This window comes from Coptis chinensis, chromosome 5 (genome assembly GCF_015680905.1).
Source record: "Coptis chinensis isolate HL-2020 chromosome 5, ASM1568090v1, whole genome shotgun sequence".
NCBI classification, from domain to species: Eukaryota; Viridiplantae; Streptophyta; class Magnoliopsida; order Ranunculales; family Ranunculaceae; genus Coptis; species Coptis chinensis.
This window is the reverse complement of record NC_141460.1, coordinates 98262623-98277131: the sequence shown is the minus strand read 5'-3', so window position 1 is coordinate 98277131 and position 14509 is coordinate 98262623. Positions and strand designations below refer to the sequence as shown.

Sequence of the window (14509 nt, the reverse complement as noted above, 5' to 3'; positions counted from 1 at the left end):
TACCTATCCAAGTTTTCGTTTGAGTGCTAACTTCCAAACTTATATTTCATGGAGTAAGCTCCGAACGCAAGTAGATTTAGAATGAATTCACACATACTGAGAACCAACCACAAACTGTGAAGTAAGCACTGCAAAGTTTGCATGGAAGACTCAGCTGTGAAGCAAAGAGTTGTTCACTTAGTCCTTTGTTCTTTTCAATTGCCCTTGACAACTACTACTCCAAACTCCAAATACTGACTACAATAAATAAACACATCAACTTCATAAAGATAAACAATGTTAATGGAATGCATAAGCGAATCATTTAATGTTTCCACAAAGTGTCCACTTAACTGTCCTAGGTCACAATGCAAAGAAGCACATCTAAGAGGTGTTAATGTGATAAGCAACTCAAATAAGTTCCTGTATGCCTACCAGGCTACCACACCACCTATATAAATGAAAAGTAATTCTGTCCGTGATCTACTTCTATGAGTCATTCCCATTGTAACAACAAATATTCCATTATTCCAACCAAAGACACATTGCATTCAAAAGCTAAGAGAAAAATTCCATAATAATAGAAGTTGAGCATCTCACTTTTGATATGTTACAAAACTCATAAATGCATTCATCCTGTCAAATGCTCAGTTGAACAAAATTCATAACGTAGTTCTTTACATCACAAAATATCCTCTTCTGGACTTGATTTTCTGCTTCATAAGTCGTCAGCCTTGGACATATTAGAAAGCCTACTCGGTCTGAATTGAAACGTTTCTCTTCTTCTTGTTGGTGTTTTGTTTCGACGGGATGACTTTAAGGTTCTATTTACCAACACCTTTTCCGTAGATAATATTTGAGTACTTGTTCCACCCGAAGAAGAGTTGGTATTTGATTCTGCTGCGCCTATCTCTTCTTGACTTTTCTTTTCTGCTTGAATATTCTTATGAAGCCTGCATCTTTAATGCGCCAGCCCATCAGTCTACTTCTTATGTAGGTTCAGCAACATTTTCTCCTCGAGTCATTCTTCCTGGTTTGGATTGCGATTGGGTAGCAATCCCTGTTTAAACCATGAATCAATACTGTCAGAGGATGTCAGCAATGAAAGAAAACGGTGATGCATATCATGGTGGCGTTAACAATAGGTCAATGACTCCTGAAAACAGACAATACAGCACTCACTAAATGTTAAAAGGGATGTACAACTGCCTTAGGAATGTCAATACATCCTTTTCCAGAAAAAAGAAGACAGAGACATAGTAGTACTCACCAGGACATAGTCTTGACATAGCGAAGACGAAGGTGAGGCAGAAGCAAAAAGTAAGACAGCCGGTGCTACATACAAAACAAAATAATGGGTAACCAGCAACAACAAAATCACTTTAATTAAAAAGGAATATACCTTCTTCAGGGATGCTCAGGAATATGAGAGGGCTCTGCAACAAAAAGAGACTCGTCCACATACCTAAAAATATCATTAAGAACAAAGTAGCCTTTGTCTTGTGGGGCCAGGAAAAATGATTGAGTAAACATCCTTTTCACATTATCCTTCACAATGAGCCATCCAGTTACTTGAACAACTACTCCACCCTTGTAAGAGTCCTGAGCATCAATTGTTTTGATCTCTGCCTTACATTCCTTGTAGTCCATGGAGAGAATAACCACATTAATATCCTGCTCCAAGTTAAATAAAATGGTATTATTTTCAGATTTTTCTGAACTGTAAGAATTCAGTGACATTTAAAAATCATGATTTTCGGCATGAAACCTTCGTTCCATGGGTTTATGATAAACAGATAAAAAAGAGGTAGGGCACTCAGCTAGCTAGATCATATTTTACCACCACCAACATCAATACAATAATACGACTTATCTAGACTATTTTGAGTTTTAGAACATTAAAAGAAAGAAAGCCAACATCTACTTTGTGTAATTCTGTAAATAGATATTTTGGTTTATTTAATTATGTAATTTGAAAAACATTATAGACCAGTTATTTTCCTTGCAAATCACAAACATGCTGATGAGAATTGAAGATATTTTTTATCACGATGATGGGAACTAAAATCAAAATACTGTGGCAGATTTAGATTCAAACAACTTACATCCATCCTATGAAGCACGGATACTTCTATATGGGTGAAGTATCCGTGTCCGATACGTATCCGACACGGATACGCCCGGATACGTGTCGGATACGCGATTTGGAGTATCTGATTTTTTAATTAATTTTTTAATTTCCGATACGTGGGGGATACGCGGGAATAGTAATCTCACAAATTTTTTTTGGAACTTCAATAAATAAAAAAAAAGTGAAATAAAATCCAAGATAAGAAGAGATGCAAGAGAATAAAGATGAAGTGAATTAAGATGTAGAAGGTGACTTAGTTGAAGTTGGACAACTTGATTGACAAATCTATTGTATTGTTTTGAACTTTTTTGTTGGCATTTGCTTGCAGTGTTATACACTTATACAAAGTTGCTGCTTAATGTGTTTGAATTGGTCATTTTATGAAGTAGAATTGCCATTTTAATTTGAATTTGGTGAAATATATATATATATATATATATATATATATATATATATATATATATATATATATAACGTATCTATGACGTATCCGTATCCTATATTTTTGAAAAATGCCGTGTCCGCGTATCCGTGTCGGTCGTGATCCGTTGTCGCCAGATCCGTGATCCGTGCTTCCTAGCATCCATCGTTTTGACAAAAGCCATCTTTCCATCGGGTCCCGCCCGCCATTACACTTGAATCCCGATAGAATCTATAAACCCAGTCCGGGGATGTATGAAGGATATGGTAATATTGTTCCACAAAGGCATTTCCAACCATTGGGGCAGGGATGAGGGCGGTAGGATTGGATGCTTGCGTTGCCATCTCTGCAGCGTGCATTAAAGTATGTGTTAGTCATAAGTACATCATTACTTGCAAATTTATGATCGACTGTCCAGAATCCCATTTTGAATGACACTTGTAATTAAACATTCCTAAATGACGTGTTTGACAAAGACATTATACCGAAAAACAGGGAAGCAAAAATACAAAAGCCTCAAACCAATTGTGTGAAGCATAAACTGATTGATATTAAACAATCTTGTTTTGTGAATCCTCAAAACTCAATTGTGACTAAACATAAAAGTGAGGATGAATGTTACCAGCCATTTTTTCAAACAATTAAAAGTTAAAAAGAAAAGAAGAGCGGACAAAAAGCTAACCATGACTATCTACTATTAACCTTGTTTCTAGGAAACTCTCCAAGAATGAGTTCTTCTAAGAAGATGCACAAACACAACTAATCATATAATAAACCTGGTTTAGTTAAAAAAAAAAAAGAGATTGGTGGCAATATATATAGCACAAAAAAGGGTGTCAAAACTCACCATATAGCAACAATGATTTGAAACTTCAATTAGTATAATCACAATCTTCATTATATTGTCGGTCGGACAAATTGAAGTTCTGGACACATATTTCATGAAAAGATTTTAAAACTCAAAAGACAAACACAAGTAATATAACTCAGTGACTATGATTCAAGAAAATGTTGACATCACACCTAATGTAGTATACAGAAAAGCCTTGTACAGTCCAAACCAATTGTTGCATGGTAACAGACCGTAGGCTAGCTATTTCAATCCAAAAAATGAGTAAGTGTTTTTTGATAAATCAGAAACTTTTTCCATTCTGATGCATTTTGGAAGACCAAGCTGTTAAGTTTCTAATTTGTCAAGAAACAAACATTTGCTTCAAAGCATTAGAACGTTTCTATAGACTATAACAACCAAGGCGTTTCTATAGACTATAACAACCGTAGGCTGCCTTTATCTTGTTTCACTAATTCAATTACCTAAAAATATTTTCCTTATGGTTACATGAAATCCAACATCAGAAGTATAATGAATCCTTAAAAATAAAATGCATGTTAAAAAAAGTAAAACTAAATAATCTTTTAATAAGAAAGGCCATGATGAGTAATAGAGTTGTACCTTCAATTTGGTTTATCACGCCGGTGATAGCAATTTCTATCCCTAATCATACGGGTATGTCGCCATTGTTCATTCGGGGATTCATCATTGATGTTCACGGCCATTCAACACTTGGCGTTATCATTATCCATATTACATAGAAAATCAGAGCGCCATAAAACCGGAAAAAATAATAATAATAAAGAATAAGATTTAAGAAGTTTAATGAGAAGAAAATCAGAAAATTCGGAGATCGATGTTACCCAAACATTGATAAACGCCTTTAATCGAAAAACTGGTGAGAAGACATAAACATAAAATAAGCATTTAATCAAAAACTTCCTAATTAAATAAAAGAGGAATGGAAATGACAAAAAAAATGGAACAGATTACACATCTTCAAGCAATGATTTCCAACATGTTTGTGCATTAATTAGATCAATCAGTAATGGAAAATAAGATAAATACATAACAATCTGCTTCCAACTCTATGAATAAAACCCAAGGACAGAGGAAACCCATATTTTTTTATATTAATATGACGTATATCAGTTATGAAATCAACTGCACATGGAGCCATATTCGATTGTCAAGCATCCACAGGAACAATGACTTGATATTGAAAAAAAAATGGCTTTGACGTTGGACCTAAGCTCGAGATTTTCAGGGCTTTTTGACTTCAGATTGTCATTGTCAATTGCAATACTTTACTCTGACTTACTAAAGAAATCGATAAGGACTTTTCATTTAAAGTTGATTGAAACTTGTAACAGGGATGTGGATTTACTGTGTAACCATGGCTTACTTTAGATTCTCAGGATAGGGACTTATGATTTTGGTATATGGATTTCCACATTAATATTTATCATATTATAAGTTTTCAAGTAGAAGTTCAACCCTCCTATATAGTGGGATCGATAACTGGTTGAAGTAGTACATATATATATATTTCCTTGCAACCTCCAACTCATACCCTTTAATGAGTGAACAATAGCCAATAATCTACGTAGCAACAGACAGGCCAACTAAAAATTATCGGATAATAAAGTAAAAAGACTTACTGTGTTTTTCAGTTCCCGATATATTCAAGAATGTTTCCATGAATCATACAATTCCTCAGTATCCTACATTTTAGAAGCAGGCTTAGAATATAATCAAAGCAAAGATATGGCAGTAGAGAATATCTTAAAAATGAAAAAAAATTGAGTGTTTATCCTAAGAAGTTTAACTTACAATGTTTTCATGGATTTCATTGTACTTAACTGTGGGAAATCAAATCCCTTCCCCTTTAAATCACAAATTCTCCTGCACATTATATAAAAGTAAATCGTTTGACCATATAGACATCCAAAAGTAGTATCTAAAAGTACTTGCGGATAGAAAACAACTCCTGTGGTCTCCATAAATTCTTGCTTTTGGGGACATGGAATGGAAACTACAACTTCAGAAAATAGTGCTATTTGTAAATTTCTTTGGAATTTTAACATCCGAAATTCACAACAAAAGTTGAAAATTGTGGTGTTGCAACTTTTGGGAAGAAGCAACAGCTTAGATTCTTTATGTACTCATCGAGGTTAGCAATTTGATATCAGTAAAATGAATTAGAAAGACATACTTACAAATCACTGAAGCTAGTCAATGTAGAAATGCCTGCAGGTATAGGCCCCTCAAGAGAGCTTCTTTGTATGTGCCTGAAACATACCGAGCCAAATATCGGTTAGTAAAGTGTAAGTCACTATTTGGGGGCAATAAGCAATCCAATCGGTGCACCCTTGCAAGTTGAGTTGGAGACTACTATTGGTTAACTAAGCGAGTCAGTCTTGCCAAAATGTAATCTTTTTTTTTTCTTATTCAAGTGAAAAGACTCACTAACCAAGCATTCATAATCATAACAAATACACCCTAAGTCAAAATTAATAAAGTTGTGGTGGTTTTCATATATTTTCCAATTTTCATGTTAAAACAAATTATGAAATTGAATATATATATGTAGTCTAAAGGAAAACACAAACGAATACATAAAAAAATATCAAAATTAAATAAAATAGTATACTTCAATCGAGGTAATGAGCAACGCCTCTCGTCGGCCTCTAGAAGCACTTCTATTTTATGAGCCACATCTCTTCTTATCCAATCAACATGTACTCTAAGTCCCTGGAGTTAGACAGAGATGCATACGTATAAGAAAATGAAAAAAATGATACGTAAATGTAACTAAACATATAGAACTAATGGTATGGTATGCATTTCTTTCTTTCATTTTATTATGCAATCCAAATAATCCACTTCCTTTCATTTCGAAGAGAAAAACCTGTAATACAAAGAAATTTATTAAAAATGAATAAACTTGTAACCAGACAATTCTTAGAGTGACAACTAAGCGATGTCAAAAAATGAAGACAACGAAGAGCAGACAATTAACATACCCAGTATTTAGTACCCAATCGCCTCACTGAAGCGTCGTGAATCGGGAGAAAGGGATATTGAATGGAAACTTGGAGAAGGTGGGAACCTTAAATTTTCGCCATGGTTTTAGTTTCGATTTTAAAGTTAATTTGGGTATTGGTCAGGTATGAAGAAGACGAGCGGTTTTCCTTTTTTTAATTGTGAAACTGCCGAAACGGTGTTTCTATCTCTGTTTGCTGAAGAAGTTGACCTTTATAGTTCTGGGATTTAAATTACCAATTAACCTTTTCAGCGAAGAAGAGCAAAAGCAAAAGCAAAAAGAACCGCATTATGGGTCTAAAACCAATGAGAGTGTTGAGAAGATGGAGACTGAAAGACGCAACGTTTAGATTGTAACTGATTTGTTTTTAAATGACGATTATACCCTTCAACTTAAAACTGTTCGAGAATTTTTTGGGGAAACTTTTGGGTACCCTTTTGATTTAAAAGATTGGGTTAAAATAAAAAATACAGTTGTTATGTTCAGGAAATCAGACGAAGCACTCTAAAATTCTAATTTAATTGCAAAATGAAAAAACAAAATTAGACCAAGCACTCCAAAACTTTAATGTAACTGCAAAATGAAAAAAAAACTAACCATTTTGACCAATACCCTTGATGATACACGAGATATGTTTTCAAGTTTTCCGGTCTGTCGATATCATCATTCGCACTTTCACCGCGCTCACTCCTTTCCCTTTCTTCAAAAATGGAAGGAAGCAAGAGAAAAGCAATAAGCAACAAAAAGATTTTCATTTTTTCCAGTAGAGATTAGGCAACAGAGATTAGGACCAAACCTGAACTCGTTACTTAGAAAGCATAGATCGTTCTCCAATACTAGTTGAACAAAATTTTCGTTGAAAAAATACTCCTCCTTGTCCTCTTCACCATCCAAAAAAAGTCCTAAGTAATATGACCAAAAGTGCCAGACGATATATACAATATATTTCATCATCAAGTAAGTTTCATCATAATAGTAGGCGATAAACAAAAAAAACGAAGAATTATCAATTAGATTGGAGAGAAGAATTTTTTTCGTGCATACCTATCTATTAGAGAACGTAATTTCGCAGACGAGGAGCACACAGTGAATTGATGCGCGCCCTACACAATAACAAACCAAAAAATAAAATTTAAAACACTGAAGCAAAGCGGAACTGAAATTTTTTTAGCATTTAAGAGTTCAGTTTTGCAATCAAAATTAAGAAACTGAAATTAAAATTAAGAGTTCCCATAGAATTCAGTTTGAAGTGAAAGAAGAATTAAAAGGGAAAAAAATAAACAATGAGAAAAATTCATACTAACCTTTAAAATGATTGGCTATTTGGTTCAATAGAAATCGTTCTGATGGAGAGCAAATTAGGAATTATCAAATTTGTAGTTTCGATTTTAAAATTAATTTCGAAGAAGTCGACTTTTATAGTTATGGGAATACTTTAAATGACAAATATACCCTTTCAGTTAGAGCCTCGAGAGAATTTCGTGGTTGATACTTTTGGGTACCTTTTTTGGATAGGTTAAAACCGAAAATAATGGAAAACTTGCCTTCAAGAGATTGGTTGATTGATTTTATCGTATCTTATATATAATGGAAAACTTGCCGCCCGTTTATTAGTCTCCAAACTCGCCAACCCTCTTATTCTTCGGCTTTTTCATCTCTTCATTTACTCCGGTATCGAAAACCATCATTTCCTTAACAACCATTTCCTTCACTCCCTCCTTCTCCGAAATTAAATTCTTATCTAATGCTTGTACTTGTTTTTTCAAATGACCAATCTCTTGAAGAAGTGAATTCTCTTTCGGCATTCCAACGTGTCACTTATTTCTTGGTTTGTCAAGTTTGTGAAATATAACTTGGTCTCAGCCGCTGGGTTTTACCACGAGAGCCTAAAACAATTATGACCACACATTATGTGGATTTGATTTGAATGGCAGAAGACTTGATGACGTCGTCTATGGAGATGAGCTCTATTATTAAAAATCTTGTCCCTGTTGTTCCACTGAGCCGCTCAAGAGTTGTAAACAGATCAGAAGTATAGTATGTGTGTGTGAGATTGGAGTTGTCATAATGTTTCAATTGCTTCAGTACCTCTCTTTCGTCCTAGTTCTCATCGGCCTCAATGGAATTCTTCTAGTCACTTCCGAGAATTGTACATCCTATTTAAGTGTTGATTACCCGTTTCGACTTAATTCAGGTGACCAGATTGTGGGAAATGACGGGTTTATCTATCCCAGGTATAATACTTTGAATGATAGTGGATATCCAGGATTAGTGATAAAATGTTTAGACTCCCGTCCGGTCATTAATATCTCCAACCACCACTATCATGTGCGAGATATAGATTACAGGGAGAAGTTTGTAAGAATAGTGGACGTGGATATAGTAGACCAAGATTGTCCTCAACCACGAACAAATTTCTCGTTACAATCCACACTGTACTTGGACTACGGTGAATATGTCAGTACTATTGTCTTCTACTACAATTGCACCAACAATACCCAAAATGTCGAGCAGCTTATTCCTTGTCTAGACATATACAACAACAACCACACAAATGAACGTTCTTATGCTTTCACTGAAGGTAAGATTCCAATAGGATTATTTGACGGGTACAAAACCTGTTCGGAGAGTGTAGTGGCAATGTTTAGTTACCTGGAAGGTGCAAACAGGACACAGGAATTAAAACTAGGGTTTAAGCTCAACTGGTCTGCCCCTACTAATGAATGTCAGGACTGCGAGAGATCAGGAGGGAGGTGCCAGTTTAATAGTACAAGTTTTCGTAGTTGCATCTACTATCCTGAACAGAGAGGTATGTTTCTAATTTCTAATTTCTAATCCCTACAAATAATCCCGATTTTAACAACTTGTGTGTATACATCATGTAATGTTGGGTTTGCTATTGCACTACCAGCACCTAACTCTCCAGGACCGATAGGGGGAAAAGCACTGCCAGGGGCTGACTCTCCAGGACCGATAGGGGGAAAAGCAATATCAGGGGCTGACTCTTCAGGACAGATCGGGGGAAAAAGTAAGTGTAGAGGACACCTTTTTTTTTTTTTAATCATTTGTGAGGACCGGGTAGACGAAAGGTTAAGTATACCGCGAAATTAAAAATGGCCCGGGTAGATGAAAAGTCAAGTATACTGTTACGAAATAATAAATGGTCTGGCCCAACCGAAACGACCTAGTGTATATAGTATGAACAATAATTGTTTATACATATTTGGAGTACAAACAATTATTGTTCATACTTTAACATAAGCTATGAACACTCATTATTGATTGTTCATACCTATTTGGGGTATGAACAATGATTGTTCATACCTCAACATAATGTATAATCAGTAAAAACACATCTTGGAGTATGAACAATTACTGTTTATACATCAACATGAGTTATGAATAATTATTGTTCATACTTATTTGGGGTAGGAACAATCAATGTTCATACATCAATATAATGTATGATCAATAAGAACACTTATTAGAGTATGAACACTTATTGTTCATACCTATTTGGGGTATGAACAATCAATGTTCATACTCCAACATAATATATGATCAGTAAGAACAGCTATTGGAGTATGAACAATCATTGTTTATACCTCAACATGAGCTATGAACAACTATTGTTCATACATCAATATATTGTATGAGGTAGGTTCACGTATTTGGGTATGAACAATGATTGTTCATACATCAACATAAGGTATGAATACTCATTGTTTATAACAAATTGTTCATACATCAGCATAAGATATGAATACTCATTGTTTATAACAAAAGATAAAATTGGGAAATATTTATTTCAAATCCGGGTCATTTGTCTTTAAGGGTTATTTTCACTCGAAAATTGGTTTTCCGGGTTATTTTCATCCGAAATTTGTCTTTGAGAGTGATTAAAAAAAATCACTAGTTTTGAGAGTGATTTTCACTCGAAAATGGGACCAATTTCTTGTTGCCATATTGTCTATCTATTACCACGTTCCAATTATTTGTTCCATCATTCTGGAGGGTGTTTTTGGCATTCGTTCTAGTAAATATAGTCTCAACTCTCAAGTAGAGTGATTGAATTTTATATAGAAGAGAATGGTCCTTCGTTCCGTACTTATACTATATTATTTTAGAACAGACAAATTGAAAAAAAATATATATAGATACATTTGATTTGATGGAACTCATTACCAAGCACCAGATAGTTTATGAATACACCATAGCTCGTTTCCTAATTACTTTTTCCTGTCAGATAGCTTTTTGTGTATTTTCTGCCCGGAACGCAATTAATAGAATAAAAGGTTGTAAGAAACAAGCAAAACATTAAAAGGTTCACTAGGACTCATAACTTGTAGTGCTACAATTTTGAGTGTCTGATTGTTTTATCCTGATTAGACAACGCTTGAAGAACTGTTAGCACTCGGTTAGGAGCAAAATTCATCCTCAATCCATAAGTGTGTATTTCTATTACTTTGATTATAGTAGTCTGTTAATCATCTTTTCTTAATTCTACACTATTATCAAACAAGTTATTCATTCTTTTAAGTAATTATCCATATTGTTTATAAGTGATTCTAACGCAAATTTAGTATGAAAAATCATTTTTCAAATAACAGTTCAAATATTGTTGGTATTAGGATTTAGGAATGGAGATAGAGCTTGTAATGCACTCGGAATTCTAAGAAAATAATGAACAATAAAATGATTGTATGATTCAATAAAATGAGCTTGTGACTATGGTCATGCCATGTATATGTTAACGATAACCACATGTTTGCATTGCAGGCTTACCCATTATAGCACGCAAGATAATTACTATTGGTGAGCTTACTATATACTATATATCATGTGTCGGCTCTTTACAAAAACATTTGCAGTTTTTTAATTTAAAAGCTACCTCTTTGTTTATAGGTGTACCCTGTGGAGTTGGAATAGTTCTTACAATCTTATTGGTACTTTACAGAAAGATAATTTTCTCATTTGTCTCTTGTTGGTGGAATAAAAAGGAGACTTCAACAAATGTAGAAGTGTTCTTGGAGAACTATGGATGTCTTGGTCTACAAAGGTACAAGTATTCAGAAATCAAGAAGATAACCAATTCCTTTAAAGATACATTAGGCAAAGGAGGATATGGCTGTGTGTTCAAAGGACAACTTCGTGATGGCCGTTTAGTGGCAGTTAAGGTATTGAATGAGTCAAAGGGTAATGGAGAAGATTTTGTTAATGAAGTTGCTACCATTGGCAGGACTAACCATGTCAATGTGGTGAGCCTCCTTGGCTTTTTGTCTTGAGAAAACTAAACGCGAGCTCTTGTATGCGAAGTTCATCTTTGAATGGATCCCTCGAGCGGTTTATTTACAAAGACAAGGAATCAAGTATCACGCCTCTTCTAGGATGGGAAAAACTTTACCAAATAGCACTTGGTATTGCTAGAGGGTTGGAATACTTGCATCGTGGGTTGTAACACTTTCGCATTTTGCATTTCGATATAAAACCTCACAATATCCTTCTAGGCGAAGACTTACGCCCAAAAATTTCTGATTTTGGGATGGCTAAACTATGTCCAACAAGAGATATCAGTATTTTGTCATGGGTTGGAGCTCGAGGAACTCCTGGTTACATTGCACCTGAAGTCTCGTTTAGAAACTTTGGAGGCTTTGGAGGGGTGTCTCACAAGTCGGATGTTTATAGTTATGGAATGATGGTGTTAGAAATGATTGGTGGGAGAAAGAACATTGATGCAACAATGGAGAACATGAGTGAGATTTACTTTCCGCAGTGGATATATAATCATCTTAAACCAGACTTCAATATAGAAGGATCCTCTGAGATATTTGAGGAGAAGACGACGAAAAAGATGATCATAGTGGCTCTTTGGTGCATACAAACACACCCATCAAATAGGCCTTCAATGAGCAAGGTGGTGGAGATGTTAGAAAGAAACACTGAAGAGTTGCAAATGCCTCCAAATCCTGCACTATCTTCTTCCTCATCATCATAGGAGTTACTCTACGACCAAAGTGGGATTTGTGCTACAACACGCTCTTTAAATTTAGATAGGGAAGGGTCTCATTGTACAAATTTTCTGTAACAATAAAAGACATATTATAGCTCCTTTTTCAACTGTTATCCTCCAATGGCAAGATCGATCTTCAAGCTCCATACGACTCTTTGGTGCTACCGGGCTTTATTAAACTATCCAATGACATGTAAAGCTAAATGAAATTTCTAGTTGACTTTGTTGTTTCACTTGTTGCTTAGATTTTTATACATATGACTTAGAAATACAGAACATTGTGTCAACTGAGTTGGTGACCAAGAATTAAAAGAAGATTAAAAGAGTAGTATGTGCTCAACATTCCAAGTTGTCAATTTTCAGTTGCTTCAACTCCTTACGTTCCGCATTATCAATCTGAATGGAGTTCTTGCAGTGACATCCAGTTATTGTCTGGAAGCGACTAATATTCGATATCCACTTCGGAATTAATATTCTTGTCGGTGATGATGGATATCCAGGATTATTACTGATCAAATGTTCAGAGTATCCATATCGTCTGTTCATTAATATCTCAAACCACATCTATCATGTGCAACGCATATATTATGAAGGGAAAATTATAAAAGTGGTTGACGTAGATATAGAAAAAGAAGAATGCCCTCTACCAAGAAGGAACGTCTCATTAGAATCCATACCGTCTTTAGACTACTTTAATGAACAAGCCAATATGAACATTTTCTATATATAATTGCACAAACATTGGAAATGTTGAGCAGGCTCTTCCTTGTCTAGAGAATAACAACAACAACAGGAATACTAGTACACATTCTTATGCTTTCGTTCGAGATAACATTCCAAAAGAATTTAACTGGTACAGAAACTATGAGGAGTGTGGAAGTACTGTTTGACTTACTACTGATTAATCTCTCTCTAGTCAAATCCTCACATCTGAGTTCGGAGAGAATTACTCTTCACAAATTCTTCAATCTTCTGGTTTATAATCACGCGTTGTGTCCAAAAGTGAGGATTTATAATGGATTTGTATGAATTGGAAAACCCAACTATACCTGTAACAGTCTTTCAAGTCTTTCAGTAGGCGGAAAGGTTAGGTGGGAATGCTCTTAATGGATCATCAGATGCAAGTAATAGAAGAATCTCTTTTGCTGAAAAAGTTAAAGCAAATGCTTCCATAGAAATCGATTTAGCTGCGTTACCCATTCCTGGGATGAAAGGTAACATTCCATCTATAAGAATTCCAAAACAAGCAATAGACAGAGGTTTACAATTATGCAAATTCAGTTTAGTAGGTCGACTTGATTTCCAAAAAATCAACATAGACACTGTTAGAACTATTCTTTTGCAGAGAAATGGCATCAAAAGGTTCTTTGGAAAATAGTCCCTTTGGGAAAAGGTTACTTCATGATTAGACTTACCTCTGAGGAAGATCTTGTCAGAATTTGGAGTGGAGAACCTTGGAAATTTGAGAATCAAATTCTCAAGTTAACAAAGTGGAAGCCATATTTTGATTCTGAAATTTAGCGTATTTCTCATGCAATGGTGTGGGTTAAATTACCTAAACTAAAACAAAATTTTTGGGACTATGAAATACTCATGGCTATGGGTAGATGTATTGGTTACCCCATCGGAATTGATAAAACAACTGCGGAGAGAGATTTCAGGTTTTATGCAAGTGTACTGGTTGATTTAGATCTTTCTAAACCAATTCCAAGCCAGATTATAGTCGAAGTTCCAGATGGACAAGACTTTATCCAGGAAATTTAACTCTCAAGGCTTCCAAAATTTTGCTCCCATTGCAAGTCAATTGGACACTTGATGGGCGATTGTAAATCTCTACAGAAAGAGATAAGAGATGGGAAGGACATAAACCTGGAAAAGGAACCGAGGCAAGAAAATCAGCATGCTACTGAAGCTGCAAATCATCGAAGGAGGCATAATAGAAATCAGCAAATAATAACCGGGAAGCTGGAACTAGTGGGGACAAAGACTCAAAGGGTGTTCCCATTATATTCCTACTCCAATTTCTACTGGCACTGGGGATACATTACCAGAAAATGTGGTGGGTCTAGAGGCCGGAGATGCACAAACAC

At 35.1% G+C, this 14509-nt stretch overlaps 1 protein-coding gene, 2 long non-coding RNA genes and 1 pseudogene across 7 annotated transcripts; 1 reads left to right on the top strand and 3 right to left on the bottom strand.

The window, feature by feature from the left end:
* Positions 1-538: 538 nt before the first annotated feature.
* LOC147500793 (nuclear transport factor 2-like) lies at positions 539-1865 on the bottom strand. Of its 4 annotated transcripts, none has more exons than XR_015196517.1 (3): positions 1382-1653; positions 1250-1314; positions 539-1135 (listed from the first exon to the last, which is right to left on the bottom strand). XR_015196517.1 is itself a non-coding variant. In XM_086562379.1 (3 exons), the coding sequence occupies exons 1-3, from the start codon at positions 1717-1719 to the stop codon at positions 1104-1106; spliced, it is 372 nt and encodes a 123-aa protein (XP_086418505.1). In that variant the 5' UTR covers positions 1720-1865; the 3' UTR covers positions 539-1103. The 4 variants fall into 4 exon arrangements, 2 of the variants coding, with proteins under 2 accessions (XP_086418505.1, XP_086418504.1); XM_086562379.1 differs by having other exon boundaries at positions 1445-1865; XM_086562378.1 differs by having other exon boundaries at positions 539-1039; positions 1445-1860.
* Positions 1866-4571: 2706 nt separating this feature from the next.
* Positions 4572-5705, bottom strand: LOC147500792 (uncharacterized). The gene is made up of 3 exons (XR_015194757.1): positions 5583-5705; positions 5197-5268; positions 4572-5087 (listed from the first exon to the last, which is right to left on the bottom strand). It is a non-coding gene; the product is annotated as an uncharacterized LOC147500792 (long non-coding RNA).
* Positions 5706-6017: 312 nt separating this feature from the next.
* On the bottom strand, positions 6018-7300 carry LOC147500791 (uncharacterized). Its single transcript, XR_015196525.1, has 3 exons — positions 7206-7300; positions 7007-7109; positions 6018-6117 (listed from the first exon to the last, which is right to left on the bottom strand). It is a non-coding gene; the product is annotated as an uncharacterized LOC147500791 (long non-coding RNA).
* A 516-nt stretch (positions 7301-7816) lies between these two features.
* On the top strand, positions 7817-12710 carry LOC147500790 (LEAF RUST 10 DISEASE-RESISTANCE LOCUS RECEPTOR-LIKE PROTEIN KINASE-like 2.4; annotated as a pseudogene). The gene is made up of 4 exons (XR_015196522.1): positions 7817-9218; positions 9321-9437; positions 11189-11224; positions 11315-12710. The product of XR_015196522.1 is annotated as an LEAF RUST 10 DISEASE-RESISTANCE LOCUS RECEPTOR-LIKE PROTEIN KINASE-like 2.4 (transcript).
* Positions 12711-14509: the final 1799 nt, after the last annotated feature.

Bases quoted from the DNA above. Each gene is read 5' to 3' on its own strand.
- LOC147500793 (XM_086562378.1), bottom strand. From the start codon at position 1,719: ATGTCACTGAATTCTTACAGTTCAGAAAAATCTGAAAATAATACCATT. The intron at 1,315-1,444 runs GTATGTGGACGA...TTTTGTATGTAG, and splicing joins GTTCTTAATGATATTTTTAG to CACCGGCTGTCTTACTTTTT. The intron at 1,040-1,249 runs GTGAGTACTACT...TGGTTTAAACAG, and splicing joins TATGTCAAGACTATGTCCTG to GGATTGCTACCCAATCGCAA.